Consider the following 25,527-nt stretch of genomic DNA (forward strand, 5'->3'; position numbering starts at 1 on the left):
CTGAATCTCAAAATCTGTGAGAAATTTTACTTTTTACTCCAAGAACATTTTTAAACAAGTATTTTAACATTTTTAAGTAAACATACAAGAATACATTCTTTTCATGTGATACTTTTACTTCATGTGATACTTCTTTCACCACTGACTACTACTACGACTACGACTACTACGACTACTACTACTACTACTACTACTACTACTACTACTACTACTACTACTACTATGACTTCGTACTACGACTATGACTTCGACTACTTTTACTACTATTACTACTACTTGCACATTTGAATCACAGGACTCATCTGAAGTCCATACATTTCGAAGTTCATGGAGTGTTTTTTTTTTTCACTTCAGGAAAAAGTTCTGGACAAGTTTATTCTAAAATAAGCCATGATATGATTTTTTTGACTGGACACTGAGTCACACAGACTCACAGCCCAAAGTCTGTCAGAGCGGCCGTGGGTGTGAATCTCCAAACGGCACATGCCAAACTCCTCCACCTTTCACTTCAGAGTATCAGACTATGGACTACTAAAATATATATGAAAAAACATAAAACAAAAAAAGACGTTAAAACAAAACTACCACTGCCAAAACTGCACCAAACACACCAACACTGCAGTGAAATAAACCATTAGCCAACACAAACCTTCAGTTCCTGTCTCTAACATGTTTTGGAGAAGTTTTTCAATCACAAAACCATTCAAGTTTAAGGCATAATTTCATAATTGACAAGGTCTTTTCTTCAGGTAAAAGCAATTTGGGCTGAGTCCCAGAGGTTTTGGTGCACTCTAGTTCAAATACTCAAGGCTGTGTCGAAGAAAAAAAATGTGCATAGAACGATCTCGGTGGCTGCAGCTAAATCTTACTTTGTTGCACTTCAAAATGGCAACAAATTTCAAGATCGCTTTAAAATTATTACTTTATTTGGATTGATAATATGCCATATTTTCCTGACAATAAGTTGCACTGTTTTCATAGTTTGGCCGGAGATGCGACTTATACTCAGACGCGACTTGTATGTGAAATATGGTGCGACTTATACTCGGAAAATATGGTACCTGTTGTAAATATATATCATAGTTTTACATCAGTCAAGAGGCAGTTTGTAAAGAAAAGTTGAATTTTAACATTTTGTAATGCTTAGTTTATTGTAAGCAGCTGCTTTTACAATGTGCATATGGAGAAAAATCTGTTTCCTGAACTAGGGAAAATAAAATACAAATCTTGTAGAGGCCTTTTTGTAAGAACTTTGGTCACGTCGCAAAATATAATTGGATTCTGTCAACTGGATATACGTTTCAACACTTATCCAAGTAGCTTCTTCAGTTCTGACAGGGCTCTGTTAAGTCACTGTCTAAAGCAGTGTTTCTCAGTTATGTTCTGTTACGCTCCCTCCCATGAAGAAAAAGATGTGTGTCCCCCCCACACACACACTCTCCACCGCAACTGTAATAGTACAAATTGTCTATAAAATAGTTTTAAGTTCTACACCAAACACCAAAAAAAACACCAAAAAACACCAAAAAAAAAAAAAGAAATATAGATCAACTTACAACAAAAAGAGTTTTTAAATCTGTAACCGAAAATATGTAAAATGCACCAATTCTCCTGAAATTCATAAAAAAATTTATCTTATTTAAACTATACACAATTTTTTAACCAACTGATTTAATCATTTGATACTGAAAAAAATTAAATATAATACAATTAAATTAAATAAATATCAAATTAATAAATTTAAATTGAATAAATAAAAAATGAATTAAAATTAAATACATATAAAAAATATAAATGGAAAATGTAATAAATATCAAAATAATAAATTAAAATTAGATAAATATTAAATTAGAGCATTCAAAATAAAATCAATAAATATTAATAAATTAATCGATCTGCAATTCGTCCTGTTTTTTTTTTTCTTTATCAAAATTAAGAAGTCAGGATTAATGGCTACAATGAGCACGTTTTGCGGTGCACAGCCTTTCGATGCGAGGTTTGAAGCACGATACTGCAACTCTCAGCTCCTCCTCAATGTTTATCTGGGACCTGCGCTTTAGTCTTTAGTGCAGCAACAGCAGAGAAGCCAGTTTCACAAAGGTAAGATGCTACAAAAGAAAGAAGAACACCCATAGCCTTCTGCCCTGAGAGTGGATACTGCCTCTCGTAGCCACATACGCTTCGTCATACTTCCTCGTCTTAGCTTTTGGGTGACTTTCATTTATCTCATTACCTCCGTCTATCTCCGCCTTTCTTTTCATCCCTGTTAAATATTTTTCCATTGTGTCTCTTGAGGGGTTGGTTCACTGCTCTGTCTTCATGATCTGTTCACTATTTCCTGCTCTTTGCTGTGTACGTGCGCAAACCATGGAGCTAATACTTCCTGCGCACACTCTGACAATGAGAGTGCAACTGCCACCTACTGTAGTGGATGTGCAATTACACTTTATTCTAGTACGGCAAAAGAAAAGCATGTTCCCCCTGGCATCGCACCGCACCCACTATTTGAGAGGGACTAGTCTAAAACGAGGAGAGAACACTAAAACTACTTTACGATGGCAAAATATGGCCTTCACGGGTGTGGCATAAGCTCACTTAGAATGAAATAAGATGTTTGTGGCTGTGTTAGGCTCACCTTGATGGCTGATGTAGCGATCTGAAGGTGGTGCAGTCGCCTTAGGGTGCTCTCGCGGTCGGTGAAGTAGGAGGCGGCGAGCTGGTGGAGCAGTTCCAGAGAGACCACAGAGCTGTTACTGTTGCCTTCAGACTTCTTATTCAGCTTCTGTTTGTCCAGGAAAATGGTGAGCGACTCCTCCCCTGTGGGAAAAGCAGTGCTGTTAGTCATCGTTTAAGTCTTTGTTTAAGTTCTAATGGTGCGAGAGCTTTAAACGGTATTACCACGGGAGAAACTCAAAGCTATAGGCGAAATCCACGAAGTAGTCAGCTTTACTTTTTACAGTTATTCTATATGTTTTGCAGCTGTAAAACCCCTCACCACACACTTTATACACTTTCCTCAGACAGGCATTAACATTTTCTCACATTTCTCAAAGTTCCAACCTTCTTAGACGCCTTTGTCGGTGCAGAGCGTTTCATAAACATTGTGGGTTTTGTCGGGGAGAAAACACGGCACAGAGGAGATTGATTGACAACGGTCTTAGCCAATCAGGACGCAGAACGCAATAAAAAAAATCTGCGAAACAGCGAGGCCGCGAAAGGTGAACCGCGTTACAGTGAGGGACAACTGTATTGTAAAACGTTTTATTTCATTTTTAAATAAAATATGCCGCACACTATGTAAGTTTTTGATGACCTATCTGTCTCCATGGAAACAAGCAGGTGATGCTATGAAGCCAATTTGCAATAAAAACACCTGTAATTGGTCATACTGTGGAACATTCCCGGCAAAGCGCTAACATCTTCACGGAGAGATACAAATGGCACATCTTTAATTTTTATTTGTATACTTATTTCCATGCGTTATTAACTTTTCTCTTGGTAGGTAAGGTACTGATTCGGAATTTAGGACTGGGTTGTGTGTGTTTTTGTTTTGTTGTTGTATTTTATTTCCTAGAATTTCAGGTAAGAGGATGTAATTAACTGTGCAGACATTTGCAGAGTAACATACAGGTAATACTAACTGTTAAATTACAGCGTATAGTAAGCCCATAACGCACTATAATAATCAAAATCAATCAATCAAAACAAACAAAAAAAACAAAAACTAAGCATAAATCTGGAGCATTAAACAACACAAGTAATTTCTCCAGGCAACAATGTACAGTAATGATGACAGCAAAGTGCATAAAAACATATATTTAGCAGCTTTACCCATGGGAGCAGCTTGCAAAATGATTTTACTTTGCATTTTATCTCTCTAATGTAAAGATGTGAAGATAAACCTACCAGAGCAACAACAGGAAACGCCTGCAGCCAGATGATGCGCTGTCTTAGACTAATTATCTCCATGGCGATGTGTGGGCATGTTTTGACACAACTACACGTGTGTGAATGAGAGAGCGACTACTGACACCTAACCTCCCTGTCTCTGGATCCTCTGCAATCTGACAAGACAATTAATATCCAAAAATAGATTTCAGCAAAACAGGAAAATAAATATAAGCTGGAGGTGTGGTGTATTAGTATGCACGACGGCTCTGTCAGAGAGGGGCTTTAATTACACACGGGCTAAACATCAGTCTGTGTCTGTGCTCAGGCTCACACGACTGCAGAGGACGCTCCACTGGCTTCTGTGATGAGTGTCTCAGCGGGAAGCCGCACGGACCGAGCATGAAACAGTTTTCTCTTTATCCCACATGAGCGTCATTAGAACGTTTTTGTGTTTCCTAATGTTGGGTTTCAGATGACATCACAACATGCAAAAGGCCAGAAAGTAAGAGGTGTTTAGACCTCTCTCTGTCTGTCTCTCCTCTCTGTCTCTCTGATGACCGAGGGATCGCACAGTTACTTTAATGATCACTCTCTCTCCCTGTCTCTCTCTGTCTCTCTCTCCTCTCTGTCTCTCTGATGAACGAGGGATCACACAGTTAGTTTAATGATCACTCTCTCTCCCTGTCTCTCTCTGTTTGTCTTTCTCTGTCTGTCTCTCTCTGTCTGTCTCTCTCTGTCTGTCTCTCTCTGTCTGTCTCTCTCACTCTGATGACCGAGGGATCACACAGTTAGTTTAATGATCACTCTCTCTCCCTGTCTTTCTCTGTCTCTCTCTTCTCTCTCACTCTGATGATTGAGGGATTACACAGTTCGTTTAGCCATCTCTCTCTCCCCCTCTCACTCTCTGTCTGTCTTTCTCTCTTCTCTCTCTGCCTCTCCCTGTCTCTCTTTCTCTTTCTCTCTCTTCTGTCTCTCTGATGATTGATGGATTACACAGTTCGTTTAGTGATCTCTCTTTATCTCTCTGTCTCTCTCTCTTCTCTCTCTGCCTCTCGCTCTCTCTCTCTCTCTCTGTCTATCGCTCTCTTCTCTGTCTCTCTGATGACCGATGGATGGATGGATTTCACATTTAGTTTAGTGATCTCTGTCTATCTCTGTTTCTCTCTCCCTCTTCTCTCTTACTGATAGCCGAGGGATTACACATTTAGTGATCTCTCTTAGTCTCTCTCTCTCTCTCACTCTCCCTCTGTCTGTCTCTGCTTGTCTCTCTCTCGCTCTCTTTCTTTTTACTCTGATGACCCAGGGATTACTTATTTAGTTTAGTGACCTCTCTCTCTGTCTCTCTCTGTCGCTCTCCCTCTCTCTCTGATGACCCAGGGATTACACAGTTTGTTTAGTGATCTCTCTTCTCTCTCTCTCTCTCTCTCTCTCTCTGCTGACCCAGGGATTACACAGTTTGTTTAGTGATCTCTCTTCTCTCTCTCTCTCTCTCTCTCTCTCTGCTGACCCAGGGATTACACAGTTTGTTTAGTGATCTCTCTTCTCTCTCTCTCTCTCTCTCTCTCTCTCTCTCTCTGCTGACCCAGGGATTACACAGTTTGTTTAGTGATCTCTCTTCTCTCTCTCTCTCTCTCTCTCTCTCTGATGACCCAGGGATTACACAGTTTGTTTAGTGATCTCTCTTCTCTCTCTCTCTCTCTCTCTCTCTCTCACTGCTGACCCAGGGATTACACAGTCTGTTTAGTGATCTCTCTTCTCTCTCTCTCTCTGCTGACCCAGGGATTACACAGTTTGTTTAGTGATCTCTCTTCTCTCTCTCTCTCTGCTGACCCAGGGATTACACAGTTTGTTTAGTGATCTCTCTTCTCTCTCTTCTCTCTCTCTCTGCTGACCCAGGGATTACACAGTTTGTTTAGTGATCTCTCTTCTCTCTCTCTCTCTCTCTCTCTCTCTCTCTCTCTCTGATGACTGAGGGATTACACAGTTCATTTATTGATATTTCATGATTGCAGAATAGGGCCTTAGTGGGTGTGGCATGTGTGATGAGCAGCTACAGGCACCTATTATGAAACATGACCATTTTTGTGTTTCTTATATCATCACATCAATACAGTAGATTTGTTGTGTGGCTTTTTGATCATTTGGCAACTTTTTAAACCTCCATGGAGACATGCAGGAGGCGTTAGAGGCTAGGGAACTCATTTATAAAAGAGTATGTCAATTTCTACTTGAAAATCCAACAAAAAAGTTCACATAAATCTGCACTTTTTTCACATTTTCCTCTTTATAGTTCACATCTGCAGCAGAAATCCACACATAATCCCACCTCACATCACCTTAACACCTCCTTGCACCATAAAAGTCCGATGCAAAGTGAGCTCTGAATGAGATTTACCTAAATATAAGCCGGTAATGAGCGGGTTTTGGGCTCCCGGGGGGAGACGCTGCAGCAGAGGACAGAAGCTCGAGGAGTTTTACAAGTGACGAGCGAAGTCTGCTTCTCTGTGCCGACATTTTAGCGCACGGATTTACCCTGCCATTTATCGAAACGCTCATTTTGGGGAGCCCGTAAAGAGCATGAAACACACATTTCTCAACTCTGCTCCGAGCCACAATGTTTTAACAGAGGACAGGCTGTGGACCTTTCAGCAGACGCAAGAATATCACTGCCGATTTGACATGACTGGGATTAAAAATAGTAAGCAATTTGTTTACCGCTATAAATAATCCAAGAAGAAGAAGACCAAAGACTGTGGGTGCGCCGATGGTTTCATCCACTAAACTTTTCCTGATAACCACACTGAACAGAAATCAATAAAAGCTCTATTTTTATGCCGCCGAGCCTCTTTAATGGGCTGCTGGGGTTGTATTCATAACAAGAGGTCAGTCTGTGATAGGGGGAGCGGGTCTACACCGGTGTAGCCTAGCGCGATCAATACGGCAAGTGAATCCGTTTGGTAAGTCGCTTCTCTTCTGTGAAACATGGCCCGAGTAAAAAAAAAAAAAGAAAGCCAATGAAGAAAGACATATGTTAAGAAATGGGTCAATTTAATCCAGTGGCTTGTTTGGAGAGGCGAGGGGGAAAATCATTCACAAAACAGCACCGGCGTAGTAGCGACATGTGCGATGTGAAGGAACGGCGTAAATCAGAGGTACCCAAACTTTTTTTTTTTTTGGTCATGTTTGAGGTTATAGTGGTAAAAATAGTTTAATTTGCTGTAAAAATACTGCTTATAATCAATTGGGCCGGTTCAGCAGGAAACTTGAGGGCCAATAAAAACTGTTCCGAGGGCCGCATTTGGCCCCTGAGCCGTAGTTTGGACACCTCTGATGTAAATAGTTGTTTTTATTACATGAAGTTCCACAGTCCACAGTGGATTTTACTTGGATATTTTTATGAATCTACAACCTTTATTACAACAGAAATAGCAGACTGCGTGAAATGTGAATCCATATATCTGTTCATTATGTTTTTGTTTTTTTTGTCCAAGGTGTACTATGTTGTTTTTTTCTGAATGAGGGGATGTTATGTTACCTCCTCGTCTCCATGGAGGTGTTATTTCTTTACCTGGATTGTTCCACAGTATGACATTAAACTGCTATTTAACTATGGGTGTTTACATGCTAAAAATACCTTGAAAAACAAAGTATTTGCGTCTCCACTGATCCGACCTGTACTTTTCCTAGTTTCATCACCTGCTTGTCTCCATGGAGATAGACACAGTAAGTTTAATGTCATACTCTCCAACATCCCAAAGCAATAACAATAACATATTCCCCGTCACTAAAGTCATTCAGTGTACCTTTCCTATGTTTTTTTGGCACATCTTAAACCCTGCAGAAAGCATTTGTCCTTACCTCCCAGAGTGGCTGAGATGAGGAAGTGAGTGCCGTATTTCTTGATGAGGTTATCGTTGATTTGCTGCAGCGTGGGCCGTCGCCCCAGCAACCGCAGGTTTCGGAGGAACTCGGGAGCTAAAGGCAGCGGAGAGCGGAGGAAGTCCCTTTTCTCTGTGGCCAAACTGTTCACCTTCCAATGGCTGAACTCCCTGCAAACAAAAACAAACGAAAAGCATTTAAAACCAAAATGTAGTTCTGTACATTTCAGTCAATACTAGGCCTTAAGTAGCAACTGCAGAATGGCCTCATCGAAAACTCCCCCCCCCCCGTTATCTCACTCATGATTTACATAAACAATTTAAACAAAGCTACAAAGGATAGACAGATAAAATAATGGACGTCATTTAGAAGAGTGGGAGGCACCATCTGTGGTTTTGCTATTTGTCTGTACACACTGGAAACAAATCACCCCACACTTTGACAATAGTCTGGTCAAACAGATGCTTTAACTTTGAAAAGTTTGAATCATAAATCCGCCTTACAAACTGTGTACAACAACAAAGCAAAAAAAATATTATTGTTCTTAATTCAAATCATCATTGTAGCCTGCAAAAATCAGTTTCAATCTCACTTTTATCATCGTTAAAGGTTAGTTTTTTGGTAATACAAAATCACAACTGAACCTGGGTTGACCTGCACCGAGGACGCGTGAATGAGCCCCAAAACGAGAGACTCATGTGAGGCTCATTCTGCTTTTTGATTGGAACAAACCAGCAACAAAACAACTAGGTCATCGTGTTCAATGTTTTTGTAAGTAATAAAGAATAAATCAGCATGACAGCTATATTTGTACGTGATATAAGACACAGCACTGACGGCCCACGTTTGGGTTTTGGAGGTACCTCATCATTTTTCTTCGTTTTGTGCTAATTTAAGTTTACCTACATCAAAGTTTTCCTAAAGTACACTCATGCACTTTTAAAAGCAACTTCCCTTTCAACACCGGGGTCATTCACTGGACGACAGCCAGTATTCTCAATGGGGGTCGGTTCATATTCATTTTAATGATGTTGTGATTAATAATTGATGTCAGAAGGTGCTTGTGGGATGTGTAATTAAGGCACACAGAACTAGGTTTGACCACACAGGGCTGCCATAGACACGCTGATGATTTTGAACTGTTCTCTGATGCCAATAATGGTGTAATTAGAGTTAGTTTTATGTATTTTTAACATAGGATACAGGCAGATACATACAAACCTTTTTTTTTTTTTGAGATTTTGACCATGTTATATTTGTTTCCCCTTCATAATTTACACACCCCGAGTTGTATTTGGAGTGATTCGTACACGCTCAAGACGCCATATTGCCGATCAATCCTCGTTTTCGTCACCGCCGGCACATGCTCACTGCTCTGTACTTACTTTGTTCTCCAATTTTATTTCTAAATCGGTGATACGCGTAGCATTTGGCAGCGCTGCGTAGACATTTTGGTACAACTTCTACAAATCTGCTGCTCGCTCACGTGATCTACAGCTACGGCTCTTTGTTGTGATGACATTTACGAAGAAGTCAGGTCCCATTGGGCATCGTAGTTTTCTAACATGGAAATCAGCTGAGTTGCTTCTTTTATTATGTGATTTTAGATGAATATTGTGATTTGAAATGTTCAAATTATAGACTACAGATATAGAGCAGACTCAAGCACAATAGGGTATCCAATAAACATGTAAATGCTAATACAATCATTGAGCAGTCAGAGAAACACAGTCCAATGATTCCTCCACCTTAAAACTCACCATTGCCCTTGTGAAAAACATTATGCAAACTCCAGCTCCCCCCTGTCCCATACATGCATTAAACCCTGAGCAGTAGCACATTAGCGATGCAGTCAGTCCAGACAAAAAGAAGTCAAGGATAAGCAAAACACGCAGAGAATGGCACATCAGTGATTCTAAGTGTCTGTGGAATATGAGGTGCGCTAAAGTAAAATATTGAATCACCAAGTTTTCAGATGATCTCATCAAAGTTAAAGGTCCTGGATTATGCATTATTCAGGTGGTACACTGTCTTATCCTGCGGTGGTGCACTCTGGAGTAAAGCAGATTAAAACCAAAAAAAAACAACAAAAAAAAACTTTAACAGTGGCTGATAGTTTGTATCACAGTGATAGAAATATGAGCTTTGAAAAGATCAAGTTTATCTTCAGAATGAGAACGGTGTGAAATATATCAAGACAATGGGTCAAAATAAAAATAATTTATAGGATAGTTTTTGTGTGTGTGTGTGTGTGCGTGAGAGGGGGTGTGTGTGTGAGTGCATATGTGTGTGTCTGCGGGGGGGTGTGTGGGTGTGGGGGTGTACGTGCATGTGTCTACTTGTGCGTGTATGTCTGCATGTGTCTGTGTGCATGTGTGAGTGTGTGTATATGTGTGTGTGTGTCTGCTGGTGTGTGTGTGTGAGTGCATGTGTGTCGGGGTGTGTGAGTGTGTGTGTCTGCTTGAGCGTGTGTGTGCCTGTGTATGTGTGTGTGTGTGTGTGTGTGTGTGAGTGCATGTGTGTCTGTGTGTGTGAGTGTGTGTGTCTGCTTGGGCGTGTGTGTATGTGTGTCTGTGTATTTGTGTGCGTGTGTACGTGCATGTGTCTGCTTGTGTGTGTGTGCATGTATGTATGTGTGTGTGAGTGTGTACGTGCACATGTCTGCTTGTGCGTGTGTCTGTGTGTGTATTTGTGTGTGTGGGGGTGTGTGTGTATATGTGTGTGTGTGTACATACAGATCTGGGGCTTGGAATGAAATATTCCCTCTAAATTTATGATGTAATCCTTTTCCATGAAATGATTTAAAGTTAAATCTGAAGTTAATAATTTACATTTATCGATGTAATGTAGATCTATTTCTATGTACATATGAATTTTACATGGAATATTTAAAGAGGAATCCCGACATTACATATTTATTTGGTGTTAGTATTTCATTCTTGTGTCTTACTTTCTCTCTCCTTGTCCTCTTTACCGGTCCGTAGTTCCACTGAGACACAATCGTATAATTATGCTGTTGATCACAATGTGCTGACTGGATACGCAGAAAAACACAATTGACCCTCACCAGTTTCCGTACACAACTTCAAGTCGCCGTGAGGGTACAATTAGTGTTTAGGTGCAGTGTCCTGGAGCTCAGATTTACAATGTTTAACAGAAATCACGACAAAAGCCTCATCAGACGGAACACCCCGAGCGTATAGTGCAGAGGAGCTTCATTAGGAGTTCATGCACCAATTAATGTCTGCAGCCCGACACACTCAGACATGTGTATAGGCTATCATTAAGTGGCCATATTGTTCTAGCAGACCATGAGGCAGCGAGCAAGAGCTACATTAAGATTCATTAGCAGAAAACACAAGAGGAGTGGACTAACTTTCTGTGTTTTATATAAGCAGTGTAAACTTTTTTAAATTATAAGCCAGATAAGAAATTTGGGCCAACTAGCTGCCTCAAAAATGAGAAGAAAAGGTTATTTGAGCACTTTTGCGTGAAGAGGACGGACAAAGTCGAGGGAAACAACAATACGTTTGTACTAAATTTAAATTTGATAATTAGGGAAAAAAAAAACAAAACACAATTGTCCCAAAATATCTGTCCTAAATATCGGCAAAGCTTATCTGGCAGTGGTTAATCTGGATTTGTAAACAATCAGGACTGGAATCGGCTATGAAAAAACACGTATCTGTCAATCTCTAAAGTGTAATAAACAAAATCAAGATTAGGATTAAATGAATGATACTTTTTCCCACTCCTTTTTGGACATGTAAACTTGCAGCTCAGTGTCTTGCGTGAACAGTATTGTATTTTAGTTTGAATGTGAAATGTGATTATTACTGCTACTAACATCATTCATTCATTTATTTCCAAGTGTTGTAATATTAAATTTGCAAAGTTCAATGACTAAACAACACTAAAACAAATAAGGAAAATTTGAAAAAAGAAATAAAAAAATATATTGTATTTTTGTATTGTATTGTACTTTTTTTGTGACCAGGAAAAAAAAAAGAAAAAAAAAAAGTGGAATATTTTGCCCCTTCTTAAAGATATGACATTTGGCTCAATGGAGTAACAATGTGATTTTTCTTGGAGTTGAATCACAATTAATCTGTAACTTTTCATAGACCACTCGAGTCAACATTATGCAAATCTACTCCACGTATGATTAAAACATGTATAAGTATAAAACAAAATCTGTAATCTCTCTTTGTGTTAGGAATAAAAGCAACAAAACTAACCCAAAAACTGCTCAGAACACACAAATCTCTAGGGGCCTATGTGATATTCTGTCCCATATCTCACACTGTCTCCAACAAAACACACAACTGCACAGGTACACAAACACAAACACAAACACGTCTAGACACTTGTCAGGTTCCATCAAAAAACTTTTGAAATATTAAATCAAAGTGGAACAGAAATACAACAATACATATTTTCATCTTGTCTCTCTCTTTTATTCTAATCAAATATATTTTTGTCTGACTCAACATTTTATACTTTTATATTTTCACTCAGCGTTTTGTACTTTCATGTTACTTCTGAGCGCAGTGTTCACTACTTTAGGAACTTCTTATAATATTTTTTTTAAAAGTGCACTATAACGTCAGCCATCTGCTTGAAATGTTCCACAGTGTGTCATTAAACTTGTCTCCATGGAGGCAAGAATGCAACACCAGTGGGCTAAGTTCCAGGTCAGATCTGTGGAAAGGCAACACCGCTCACAGTATCTGAATAAATGCAAGATACATACATTTATAGGTGCACTATGTAACTTATTTGTTGGTCTCCATGGAGATGCCATATACTTTGCATGGAATATTCCAGAGTATGACATTAACCTTATTAATCTAACATCTATTAAATTACAGGTACTTTACAAAAACATGCATTTTTACTGTAATTTGACCTTGACCTTAATGTCTCCATGGAGATTTAAAGTTTTACGCCATACTGTGGAACATTTTTGGTAAAACAATAACTCAAGCAGGTGCCAGAGTCTTCAGCTGAAAAGTTGCGTAATGCTCCTTTAACGGCATAGAGCGAAACACTGCAAACAAAGCGGTTACATCTCCATGGAGACAAGCGGGCAGCGGACGTCCTCACAGAAAAGTTACATAATCCACCTTTAACTAAACCCAAACACCCTTAAAGTCGAGCTGCCGTGTCTTTTAGTGAGAATAAATGAGCAAAGTGTCTTGGTCTGAAACGGTGCATATTGTAATTAGAGCTCGAGTCACATGACAAATCTCCCCTAAGTAAAGGCCATTCTCCACTGAGCGCCTGTAACCAAACAATTAGTCTGGTCCATCACACGCACCGCCACACATTAGTTTAGTCCAGCGTTTAGACGGAGCCGCTCACAAGGACCACGGCCACCGCTCCCAAACTGATTATCCCAACACTGATTTAGACTGATGTGTTTGGGGAGAACACGTACAGTCAGTGAACGGAGGGGAGGAGGGGAGAGAGCAAGAAAGAGAGGGCAAGAAAGAAGGGGAGGAAGAGGGAGAGAGGGCACATAACAAGAAAGAGGGAGGAAAGAGATGGGGAAAAAGAGGGGGAGGAAGAGGGAGAGAGAGTGGAGATAACAAGGGAGAGAGTAAGACAGAGGAAGGAGATAGAGAGGAAAAGTGAAAGAAGAAGAACAAAGAAGAGGGAAGAGAGAGAAAGAGATGGGACGAAAGAGGGGGAGGAAGAGGGAGAGAGAGTGGAGATAACAAGGACAGAGAGCAAGAAAGATGGAGAGGAAGAGAGAGAGGAGATAACAAGGGAGAGAGTAAGAAAGAGGAAGGAGATAGAGAGGAAAAGTGAGAGGAGAACAAAGAAGAGGGAAGAGAGAGAAAGAGATGGGACGAAAGAGGGGGAGGAAGAGGGAGAGGGAGTGGAGATAACAAAGAGAGAGAGCAAGAAAGACGGAGAGGAAGAGAGAGGAGATAACAAGGGAGAGAGTAAGAAAGAGGAAGGAGATGGAGAGGAAAAGTGAGAGAAGAACAAAGAAGAAGGAAGAGAGAGAAAGATGGGACGAAAGAGGGGGAGGAAGAGGGAGAGAGAGTGGAGATAACAAAGAGAGAGAGCAAGAAAGACGGAGAGGAAGAGAGAGAGGAGATAACAAGGGAGAGAGTAAGAAAGGAGAAGAGGGGAGGAAGGAGATAGAAAGGAAAAGTGAGAGAAGAATAAAGAAGAGGGAAGAGAGAGAAAGAGATAGGAGAAAAGTCGGGGAGTAAGAGGGAGAGAGAGGAGATAACAAGAGAGAGAGTAAGAAAAAAGAAGAGAGGAGGAAGGCGATAGAAAGGAAAAGTGAGAGACGAAGAACAAAGAAGAGGGAAGAGAGAAAGATAGGATGAAAGAGGGGGAGGAAGAGGGAGAGTGAGTGGAGATAACAAGGGCAGAGAGCAAGAAAGAAGGAGAGGAAGAGGGAGGAGAGAGAAAGCGATAGGAAGACTGAAGGGGAGGAAGATGGAGAGAGCGGAGATAACGAGGGACAGAGTAAGAAAGAAGAGGGGAAGAAGGAGACAGAAAGGAAAAGTGAGAGAAGAAGAACAAAGAAGAGGGAAGAGAGAAAGAGATGGGATTAAAGAGGGGGAGGAAGAGGGAAAGAGAGAGGAGATAACAAGGGGAGAGAGCAAGAAAGAGGGAGAGAAAGAGGGAGGTGTGAGAAAGAGATAGAAAGAAAGAGGGGGAGGAAGAGGGAGGTGAGAGGGAACAAGCGTTGGGTTAAATAGAGGGTAAGAATGAGACGGGGAGAGAGATGAGAGATGAGGTATTTTATCATAAATGAATCATATCATGTAGTCTGTGATGTTAGAAAGTCGTTTCATCCTTACTCATAACCTGGAATAATACATGTATGAAAAACTTGGGGAAAAAAGTTGTTAAAAAGTTCTCCAGCCCTGACTATTAGAGTAGTTAGTTAGGACTCTTCCCATTTGAAATACAAAGGGGCTTTGTACACGCTGTACCAAATATTACATAACAACGTCCCCTGCCTTTAGCATAGCCCTGGCTGCTTGTCCCGTGTCGATTAGCCTTTCTGATGTAGACTGATGTGTTTGGGGAGCGCCTCTTTGCGGTGACTGAACACGAAACTGACCACAACAAGCACACGGGGAGGTCTCCAGAGCCACGCACGCTGGTCCACGGCCCCTGCCCTGCACTTGAAGGGTTAAGCCTGGAGCCTGACTATCTGGCTAATGATGATCGATGGTGTTAATTAAAAGGTTTAGCACAGCGCTGATTGCACCTGCAGCTCTGGCACCTACTTCAGTCTTGGACCTACAAAGTGCCGATGTAGAAATTTACACTGAATGTTGTTGTTGGCAGCATCGTAGACAATAACACCTGGATGGTGTTCGGTGCCAGCTCTAAGGCTAAAGTCTTCTCTTCATCACTTATTCTTTCTTTTACTTAGTGCATTGTGTAATTTGTCGTACGTGTTAGCGGAATGAATAGGGGTAATCTCTGTTGTATTTTAGTGCACCGTTTAGCCATGGGAATAGACTGTACCATTATTTTTTCGTGTCAACCCCTTTTAAACGTCCTATATTACACTCTCGAGCTTCAAGCCATGTTGTAATGCTGTTACCTCCTCAAAAACATACCTGGAGTTGTGTTTTGTTTCATTCACACATGTTTGAGTAACTCTTTATTATTAGTCTGTCCACATCTCCAAAGCTACAAATTCTCTGTTCCACCTTGTGATGTCATCAAGTGGCAGTTTTCAAGTTAACGGCTACTTTTTTACCTTTAGTTCAGTAAAGATTGACAAGTCCAGGGCGGAAATGATCCAAATGGCTCTAGTGAAGGTGTATAAAGTTTAAAAATACAGTCAGTAAAGCACTTCCTGTATTACCATATGACATCACAAGGTGGAACAGAGTGTGATCACAGAATAGCCTAATATGGGTCCTTTAACATTTTGTCCACATCTCAAAAAGCGGAGCTACACACTGCTTTATGTAATACAAAAAATGCACAAAATATATATAATAAATTATATAAATGAAGTTTAAATGTTATTACGATGTATTTTTATGCTCTTTGTGGATCAATAGTGTTTGTCTAAGGTTTGGTCAGCAACATCCTTCAAAAACATTTCCCTTAATGTTCTCCCATTTTAATCAATCAGATATATACACATACATATACGCAGTTGTACAATAGTTTCCAATATCACATTTGCCCCATTAAAACAAAGACAAATGGCTGGAACAATAGATGCTGAATCAAAACAAGCAGATCAGTAATGTCTCTCTGTCAACTCGGAAGTTATAACTGTTCATTTGGTTGCGGTTTGAATTGATAAAAAGGTTCAGGTTTTCATTTATTTCTGTCTCCTCATGAGAAATTTGGCGTAGCATTAACACAGACATGACATGATATAACAGAAAACAAAAAGAACTGGACAATATGCAGTCATTCAGGCTCCACACGTCTGCACAGTCAGTCTATGCTGTTAATCAGTTTTATGGACTGGGCCACGAATGAGTTTTATATCTGTTATTTTTACATAAAAGAACACTGTGTTTCCTCCCAGACTGCAGATCTTAGAGTCTGTCTCACAACTGACTGTTCAAATGGTCTGTGGTCCAGTCAGACTAAACGTATTCATGATGTTACCAGGCAGTTTTACCAGTTTAAAGATATGCCGTTTATACCTGACAGTCGGGTCTCCAAACCAGCTGTCTATTCCATATCTTAACACAGACTCAGATACTCACCCTCAAAAGTACAGACAGTGGTGTATCTTGGCACACGTCACTCATCACCTGACTCCCTAAAGCACATGTATCAAACTCAAGGCCCATGTGCCAAATGTGGCCCTCCACATCACATCATTTTATATGGCCCTCGACAGGGTAAATTAAAAAGTATGATGGTTTTAAAATCTCAATTTATCAGGAGATATGCAGTTACACAGCCATATTTTTACATCTAGGCAAATGCATATGTCATATTTGTAAGTTGAATAAGTAATAAATACAGAAACGGTGAATTAGCAAGTTAAAAAATTAGTTAGATTTATTTTACATCTGGTCTTTGGAGAGCAGCCATTTTGTTGATGTGGCCCTCGGTGAAAATGTGTTTGAAACCTCTGCCCTAAAGGAAGCAAAAGTTCAAGATGGGAGGAGACTGAACACTGGTCTTGTTTGTGATTATCAGGCAAAAAATATGAGTAGTACAAATTTACTTCTTTGAAAATACAGCTGTCTAAACACTGAGAGTATAAATGTTAACAGATCGTTGCCAGTTTCTTGCTGGTTGAGTTCACCTGAGTCCACGGCCCTCTGCATGGCACTGGCTCTTTGACTGACTGAGACTCTCAGTGATGAGGTTTGTTGGAAGTGAAACTTTATAATGAGCACCTCCACCTGAATCAGGGAGAGTCTCGCCCATTAATAAGGGCTGACCCAAATCCTCTCCAAGCTATTTCAGGAGGAGCAGAGGATTGGTGCTTTAGAGCCCACTGCAATTGCCATGGAAATAAGCCTGATCCACGGAGAGGCTCACTGTGCTTACCGGACATTGCATCAATCGTATCTCAACTTCAGTTATGTAACATAGACATTGCACATATTTATATCAGAATATATTTTCATTATTCTAAAGGGGCGCTGGGTAACTTTCTGCTGGAGGGTTCACTATCTGCTTGTCTCCATGGAGATGTTATGGTTTATTGTTTATTCTTTGAGCTTTGCATTGCAACACTGTAATTTCCTTATCGTGGTACAATTAAAGTTTTATCTTATCCAGTGCCATAGTAAGACATTCAAATATCAAACTTATTTATCTCCACAGAGACAAGTGACACCTCTAGGCCTAGTTACAGGTCAGATCTGTGCAGAAGCAAGCCTTTTTTTTTTTTTTTGTAGTTATTTTTTGACAATAAAAACACATGTAATAGAATAAATGAAAGATAGGTGCCATTCTTTAGAACACTGTAGGGCAAACCTATAACATCTCAGAGACAAACAGGTAGCAGACCTTCCATCAGAAAAGTTACGCAGCATACCTTTAAACAAAAACATGAATATATTGTTCTGAATCTCTATGAAAACGCTATTATGCAAGTAAATCCACTGAAAGTAGCAAATAAGCGTAACAATAACACTAAAACTGAAACTTCTATGAGGTGACGACACAATCCACAGTGAACAGAAGTTAAGTACAGCCCATAGACCGTACAAAGAAGTGAACTAAGTGAGCGTGACATGTGACAAGTGTTCAGCTCGAGTCAAATGAAACTCATCGAGACTAGTCATAGGGGCAAATTTGGAGCCAAGTTGCAACCGTGAGTATCATAGCAACCAAAGAGCCAATCTGCAGCCGGGCTTTTGAAGGTAACACTCCTTAGCAACACTTGGCAACACTGTCAATCAAACTTGTTGCTAATGCTAAGAAGAAAGAAGGCCCCTGATTTGTCTGTCATTAATGTTCATATCTTGATTCATGGAAAAAAAATTGCTAAATAAAAACACTAAAATCATTTAGTGTGGGTTAATACGAACATTTTAAGACCAAAATGTTTCAATGTAAAGTGAATTGGAGCCATTATATAAACAGTCTATTGTACAGCCAGACAAAAAAAAAAAAACACTGAAAACATCCAAATTCATTAAAGCATAAAGTTAATTGCGATGTTGCGTCTGCTCCCCTGTTACCAGACATATGTTATTAAAAGCGTCGACTAATTTTCATGAAACTCATTCAATCTGAATTTCAATTAATTTTTGCCAGCACCTTTTTAAATAAGCATTTCAACTGTAAATTCTTCCAGTTGCACTTAATGGGATGTTTCATAATAAAATGCCCTTGTAAATGTTCTAACTCCTTAAATTAGGAGCAGACACGGCTGTTACATTTCCAGCTCAGAAACTGGAGGTAACCATGTAACTTTTATAGTGCACTTACTGAGTACAAGGGTCTTACTCATCTAGAATTATAACTGCACAGGTCTCTGCTCATTTAAAACTGCACACGGCCATTATGTCAGCTAGCTCATGGAGTAGACTAGCTCAGGTCCGCTCTTTGTCTTGGGGATAGAAGTTCATTAAAACTCACTCTTGCCTTTTGGTGCCACACTGAAAATAGACCCTCTCCACCCGAGATACAGGGTCCAAACCCAAGCATGATTTTTTAATGATTGCTGACTTTTCCCCACAGATTTATTATGCATCTCCAGTAAGGAAGCTGGAGGCTGCAGAACCAAAATGGCGGCTAATGGGAGCGGTGAAGTCAGAGGGAGGAGGGCTATATTAATGGGTAAAATCATGATTGATGCAGAGGTGTGTTGACAAAGGGGTCTATGTTAGTAATTTAAATATAATGTTAACATAATTACTCAAAGAATGCGAGCTAATGCTAATACAAAATTAACGTAGCTGCATTTGTGTCGTTTTTTTGGGGGTTTATTTTACGTTATCTCACCTTAACTTCCTGAGTTTCCAGAAAGCACTTTTGGAGAGGGTTGACTTCTTACTTTCTTACTTCCTTTTTACCATGGAGAGGAGCTCAATCCAATTTAATAATGTTAGCTTCTCTGCATGCGTCCCGAATCCGACACATCAGTTGCCTGCTTTACTTCCCAGTCTGGCGTATCTGGGTTGACTGTCTCTGTCAGCTATTTTTAAATTTTGTCACACTTCACTAAAACCTGTTGCCGTACGCAAGCAAAATACATTTAACATACGGCAATGGCATTTTCCCAAAGTGACGTTGGTGCAGCTTACAGGAACTATTTCGGATTGAAGCTGGAAACTGAAAAAAGAAAATAGGATATATAAAAAAAAGGAAAAAAATCTCATACAGTGCAGTGATACCTGTATAATATTTTTTTCTTAAATAAACTTATGACACCTAGACAGAGCTCAAGAAAAAAAAAAAATGCGACAACCATCTTGCCAAATAAAAATAATTACATTTTTTTATTAGTCATCCACGCCTACTGTATTTTGGAAAACTTGTCTTACCACCAAATATTCTTTCAGTTGAGCAAGTCTTGTACAAGTTTGAGTGATAAAATAAGTCAGCCACGGAGAAGTCACGCAGGAAGTTTATTTTGGGTTGAATCAAAGTGGGTGCACACATTTGAAATAGAGCAGAGCGAAAGCACCCAGAGGAGGTGACGCACCGCCGATATTCACCAACACAACTACTTCCCTCAGTTAGTCAGAGTCCTATCATACAAATCAACAAATACACCTATCTCCTGTTATATGGCACTGCGCTATTTTTATAACTTGCACGTGTGGGTGTGCTCGGGGGCTGGCTTTGCCCTAATTTTGTTCTCAAAACTGCCTTTCCATATCAAACATTCAACATTTAGCAACATTGCATTTTCAAATTTTCAATTGAGGACCAAAAAAAATGATGTTTTTCGTAAAATAAAATAGACACCTGCACTTTTTAGCACGTTTAATACAATTCTTAGAGCATGAAAATAGCCATTTGCTGGTGATAATTTATTTTGAGTTACGCTTCTGCACCTTCACACCATTGCACTTCTGATAACAGCGCTATAGGGATGTGCATTATTCATAGCTCCTATAGAAAAGAGAAGATTACTTATTGATGTGTTGGCATTCTCAAATTATAAAGTTTAGATATTTTGTCTTAGCTAGTCCAGCTCTGGTTTGACTTCAGAAGCAGTCTACCATTGTGTGTTATTAGCTTTAGTTTTTTTTGGATTGTACTATGTGCGCCCGTAGATGAGACTTTGTATTAAGCACATTTTTAGTTATACTAGATTTGGCCAAGGTGTTCAAAAGTACATTTGTCTGAAATAGTAAAATAAAGGATTTAGTTTTATTTGACCAATTACAATTTGGAACAGACCATCTAAAACAATGGAAAGGACATCGAAAGATTTATACATTATATATATTTATGCTGCTTTTCTTTGAATTCCTGTGTGTTATTATTAAAATGGGTTAGGCATTATAAGTATTTTTTACTTCAGCCTAAACCCTTTTGGTCATGATAGAAATGTTATGTACAGCCTTACACAAGTTGAACAATGTTTGATTTGAATGTAATGACTTAATAAAAAAAAAAATATATATATATTTTTTTTAAATATGTAAATTGGAAAATAAAACATGAAAGTAACAGAGATATATCGATAGTTCCCTCCCTGTGTAATCTATGTCATGTGTTGTTGCATTAACATTAACTTGGATGCCCACTCTGCCAACACACTGGTCTGTCACACTGGTCACATTTTTTATATAGCACTTTTCCACTTTCAAGGCACTCACCGCTCGCCCATTCACACACACATTCATACACCAGTGTACACAGACACTGGAGGCGAAGTGGGTTAAGTGTCTTGCCCAAGGATGCAACATTCATCTGTGGGAGCTCAAATTGCACTGCCAACCTGTAGCTAAGAGGATCTGACCGCTCGGTCAACGATGTTTATGTCGAGAGCAAGATTTGAACCGCCAACTTTCACTTTCATCGGTGGACAAACACTCTACCAACTGAGCCACTGTCACCCCCAACTCCCTCAAGTTTGGGAATTTCACATATCCATTGCCAGAATCTGACTGTTACATCCAATCTTATTCGACTGCATTACATCTTTTAGCAAGTCATACCATTTTTATTGCCGTCTTCCTTGTAGTCAAACGAATCATCCATTTGGCCTACTTTGCATTGTATTGGTTCTTATCCAACCTGCACAGCACTTAGTCAATAGAAGCAAAACCTTTTACAACCTCAATTGACTTGAACATTTTAAGCTCTACCAAGAATACAAATGCACTCTATTTAATTTCCCCCAGCCTTGCCTAAAATGCACTTCCCTATCGGCTTTATCTAATGCAATAAAAAAAAACAACATACTACTATTTATCTATGCAGAGAAAATGTACTCAATGTGTCAACCAGTACCTGCGCAATACCGATTATACAATTTATATACTGCATCTACTAGACAGGCAATATAGTGTCAATTATCGTCCAATTTCCCTTGGCAACGGGGTGAAGATTTTCTGCTAACCCCGAGTAACCAAGCTCGGTGCAGTTTGACAGTTATTAGAATCTGCTGATGGCACGCATTACACTCTTCCATACGGACGCACCCAAGTCTGAATTAGTTCCAATCTAGCCACTTCTGCACAATGCTCCAACCTCCCGCCATGTTCAATATACTGTAAGCAAATAGATTCTGTCTCCTGTTGCTTCCAATAATTGCATTACTTAAAACATTTATAAGTTCGGAATAGAGGGTGTTATTGACAGTGACATATAGTTGTTTGCCTCGTATAAAATGAGATCCGCTAACCTTCGGGATCTTGTGCTCTATTTATATAATCTAGGTTATTATTGCTCCGCCGATGCACGAGCGCATTTCACTGCACTGCGGAGCTTTCCCCAACTATAAAGTCGCTTCTAAAAAAAAAGTACAAGTCAAAACACATTTATCTAATTTATTACTCTCATTACACATTGTATATAGAGGCTTTATTTGATTGGCTGTGCTTGTAAACTGCCCCGTATTAGATTCTGTGTTAAATGACTTGTCATAATTTTTGATGTAACTGCATTAAGGCACTCCATTAGTATCTCATTACTTTGGGGTTTTAGAAGAGCTCTCGTGTGCCAGCAAATGCACCTTGTAGTGTCCTCCAAGCCTCACCGAAGTGGGTCCTGTGCCACTTTGCTGGTTTCATTAGTTACTTTGCCAGTTCGTCCTGTGCTAAACATTAGGCCCGCTGCCAAACCACACAATGGGTACTATGCTAACTGCAGCACGGACTCTGCACATATATACAACTCGAAACAAAAATACTTTCAAACAAGCACTACCTCAGAAAATATTTACTAAAGCAGGACTGAAACAGGGATCCATTACGTGCTAGGACCAAACAATAATGGCACAAACCAAAGAGTAAAGAACGGGTACACTCTGTAGTTGCACTGTCAAAGTATTGATAAAAATGCATGCTTTTCTTATATATTTGTGGGGGCTATGCAAATATAGAAATTGCATAACACTTTGACTTTTTTGATCTGTATTTTTTACTTGAAATCAGTGATGTAATGTGAAAAATGGAGACTAGTTGACAGCAGACTTTGCGCTAATGGGGATTCCTCTAAACATAAACAAATATTATACAGTATTCTCTGCCTATAGCGCGCGTCTTTTGAACTGTCATTCCTTTCATCTTTCTGCACATTCTGTAAGTTGCATACACGCCATTTACCGCGGGAAAAATGCTCTCTCGACTTTCTCGCTTCACATTATCTCCTCCTCTCACTTATGTTCCCTCTTTCTTTCCCTCTCTCCAGCTCTTCTTCCCTTTCTATCTCTCTCCTCCTCTCGTTCTGCTCTGCTCACTCCCCATCTCCTCCTTCTTCCCTTCTCTCTTCCCTCATCCTCCTCTTGGTCCCTCTCCCTTTTCCTCGGGTTGGTCTCTCTTCCTTTCACGTTTGTCCTGTCTCTCCTCTTACTCTCTCTTGCCTCCTCCCTTTCTCTCCCTGCTCCTCCCACACACACACTCTCGCTCTCACTCTCTCTCTCTATTCCTCTCCTTCTCCACCTCACTCCCACTCTCTTCCCTCATCCTCCTCTTGGTCCTCCTCACGCTTCTTTTCACTTTGTTATATCTCTCTCCTCCTAATCAGTCTCTCTTGAGTGTCTCTCACCTCTTCCCTCTCTCCCCCTGCTCTTCCCACTCTTGCTCCCTCTCTCCCCCTCTCTCTCTTTCTTGTCTCTCTCTCCTCCCTCACTTTCCCTGCTCCTCCCACACTTGCTCGCCTCATCTCTCTTTCCTTCTTTCTCCCACCTCCTCTCTCTCTCTCTCCTCCACTCTCACTCTTACCCCCACCTCTCTCTCTATTCCTCTCTTCCTTCTCCACCTCATTCCCTCTCTCTCTTCCCCTTCTCCCTCATCCTCCTCTTGGCCCTCCTCTCTCTTGTTTTCACTTTTGTTATATCTCTCTCTCCTACTAATTTGTCTCTTTCCACTCTCTCTTGCTCCCCCCCTCCGTCTTGTCTCTCTCTCTCCCCTCCTCATCTCCCCTATCTCTCTCCTTCCTCTCGCTCCCTGCTCCTCCCACGCTCACTCCCTCTCTGTCCCTCTTTCTCCCACCGCCTCTCTCTCTCTCTCATCTCTCTATCTCCTCCACTCTCACTCTTATCCCCCTACTCTCTCTATTCCTCTGCTCCTTTTCCACCTCATTCCCCCTCTCCTCCCTCATCCTCCTCTTGGTCCTCCTTTCACTTCTTTTCACTTTTGTTATATATCTCTCTCCACTCTCTCTTGCCTCTTCCCTCTCTCCCCCTGCTCCTCCCACTCTTGCCCCCCTCCTCCCTCTCTTTCTTGTCTCTCTCCTCCTGTTCGCTCCACCTCTGTCCTTCTTCTCTCCCCCTGCTCCTCCCACTCTTGCCCCCCTCCTCCCTCTCTTTCTTGTCTCTCTCCTCCTGTTCGCTCCACCTCTGTCCTTCTTCTCTCCCCCTGCTCCTCCCACTATTGCCCCCCCTTTCTTGTCTCTCTCCTCCTGTTCGCTCCTCCTCTGTCCTTCCTCTCTCTCCCTGCTCCTCCCACACTCGTTCCATCTCTATCTCCCGCCTCATCTCTCTCTCAGTCTTGTCTCTCTCTCGTCCACTCTCACTCCTCCTTTTCTCATTCCCCCTCTCCTTCTTCTCCCCTTCTCCTTCATCCTCCTCTTGGTCTTCCTCTTTCTTCTTTTCACTTTTGTTATATATCCCTCTCCTTTTAATCTGTCTCTCTCCACTCTCTCTCACCTCTTCCCACCCCCCCACCCCCCCTCTCTCCTCCTCTCCTCCTCTCTCCCTCCCTCGTTTCCTGCAGGTATAGCGTGTGGCTCTGTGGTCATTGTGGCTTGCAGTAGCAGCAGCTTTTATCAGTGGTTTCACAACAGCAGCTAAGTACACCATTTGGCTGGGGTTATCTGCGGAGCACAGTTTATTCCTCTGACAGATTTGAGCGGGGATCCGAGCGGTAAGGGCTCAGCGTCAACAAAGCAAACATAATACAAGGAAGTCACATCTCCAGCAGCAGCTCCACAGACCAGCCACAATCTGCATGAATTCAAATTAGGCTGGTGAGAAGATGCTGCATACACAATTTATATGTGTACGACAAAATGCTAGAACTTTTTTTTTGTTGTTGTTGCCTGAGCCAGTCCATTCTGTATTCTGTTTGAATCCAGAACGGTCGGACCACAGAGTGTAGCACGTGTCTCTCAAATGCGGAAGACCTCTGTGTTTTCTTGTATCACTCAGAACATAATATGAAACTTCTTTTTAACTGAGATAAATGAGTTTGCTGCTTCAGTTGTTGATTCTGCAGAAATACGAGCTGTGTTTTAGTCCTGTGTTATTTTTGTCCCTTACAAACATAGGCCTGTTACAAAAATGGCTGTATCGACTTATCGTTCAATATATGAAAGATGGAACGATATGTTTTGGGGTCAATATGTATCATGTGTACATTTTGCGTTCCACTATAACTCATTACAGATGCAAAATAACTACTACTTATTTACTACAGCTTGTGTTTTTTTTAACAATATTGTACATTTAGACTAGTTTTTGTGGTTTAAATCTGCTCTTGGGTTGTTGTGTCCGTGGCACAAATTTCAATATTATTGTTTATCGTCTATATTTACTTCAGGAATATATTTGACTTTAAAATGTGTTCTCGTGACAGACCTAAACATGAGCCTAAAAGTAAAAAAAAAAATGCTTAAAAATAAAATAAAACGCTAGAGGTGGATCTATACAAC

At 40.5% G+C, this 25,527-nt stretch overlaps 1 protein-coding gene across 1 annotated transcript in view; it reads right to left on the minus strand.

The window, feature by feature from the left end:
- The window catches only part of brinp2 (bone morphogenetic protein/retinoic acid inducible neural-specific 2), a 107,960-nt gene that overhangs the window by 62,766 nt on the left and 19,667 nt on the right, over positions 1–25,527 (minus strand). Inside the window, exons 2-3 of the mRNA XM_033982943.2 lie at positions 7,750–7,940; positions 2,636–2,817 (exon numbers count right to left, since the gene is read on the minus strand). Coding sequence (XP_033838834.1) covers positions 2,636–2,817; positions 7,750–7,940 — 373 coding nt within the window. The remainder of the gene's footprint in view (positions 1–2,635; positions 2,818–7,749; positions 7,941–25,527) is intronic.

The sequence above is a fragment of the Periophthalmus magnuspinnatus genome, chromosome 17, assembly GCF_009829125.3.
Source record: "Periophthalmus magnuspinnatus isolate fPerMag1 chromosome 17, fPerMag1.2.pri, whole genome shotgun sequence".
In the NCBI taxonomy this organism is placed as follows: Eukaryota; Metazoa; Chordata; class Actinopteri; order Gobiiformes; family Gobiidae; genus Periophthalmus; species Periophthalmus magnuspinnatus.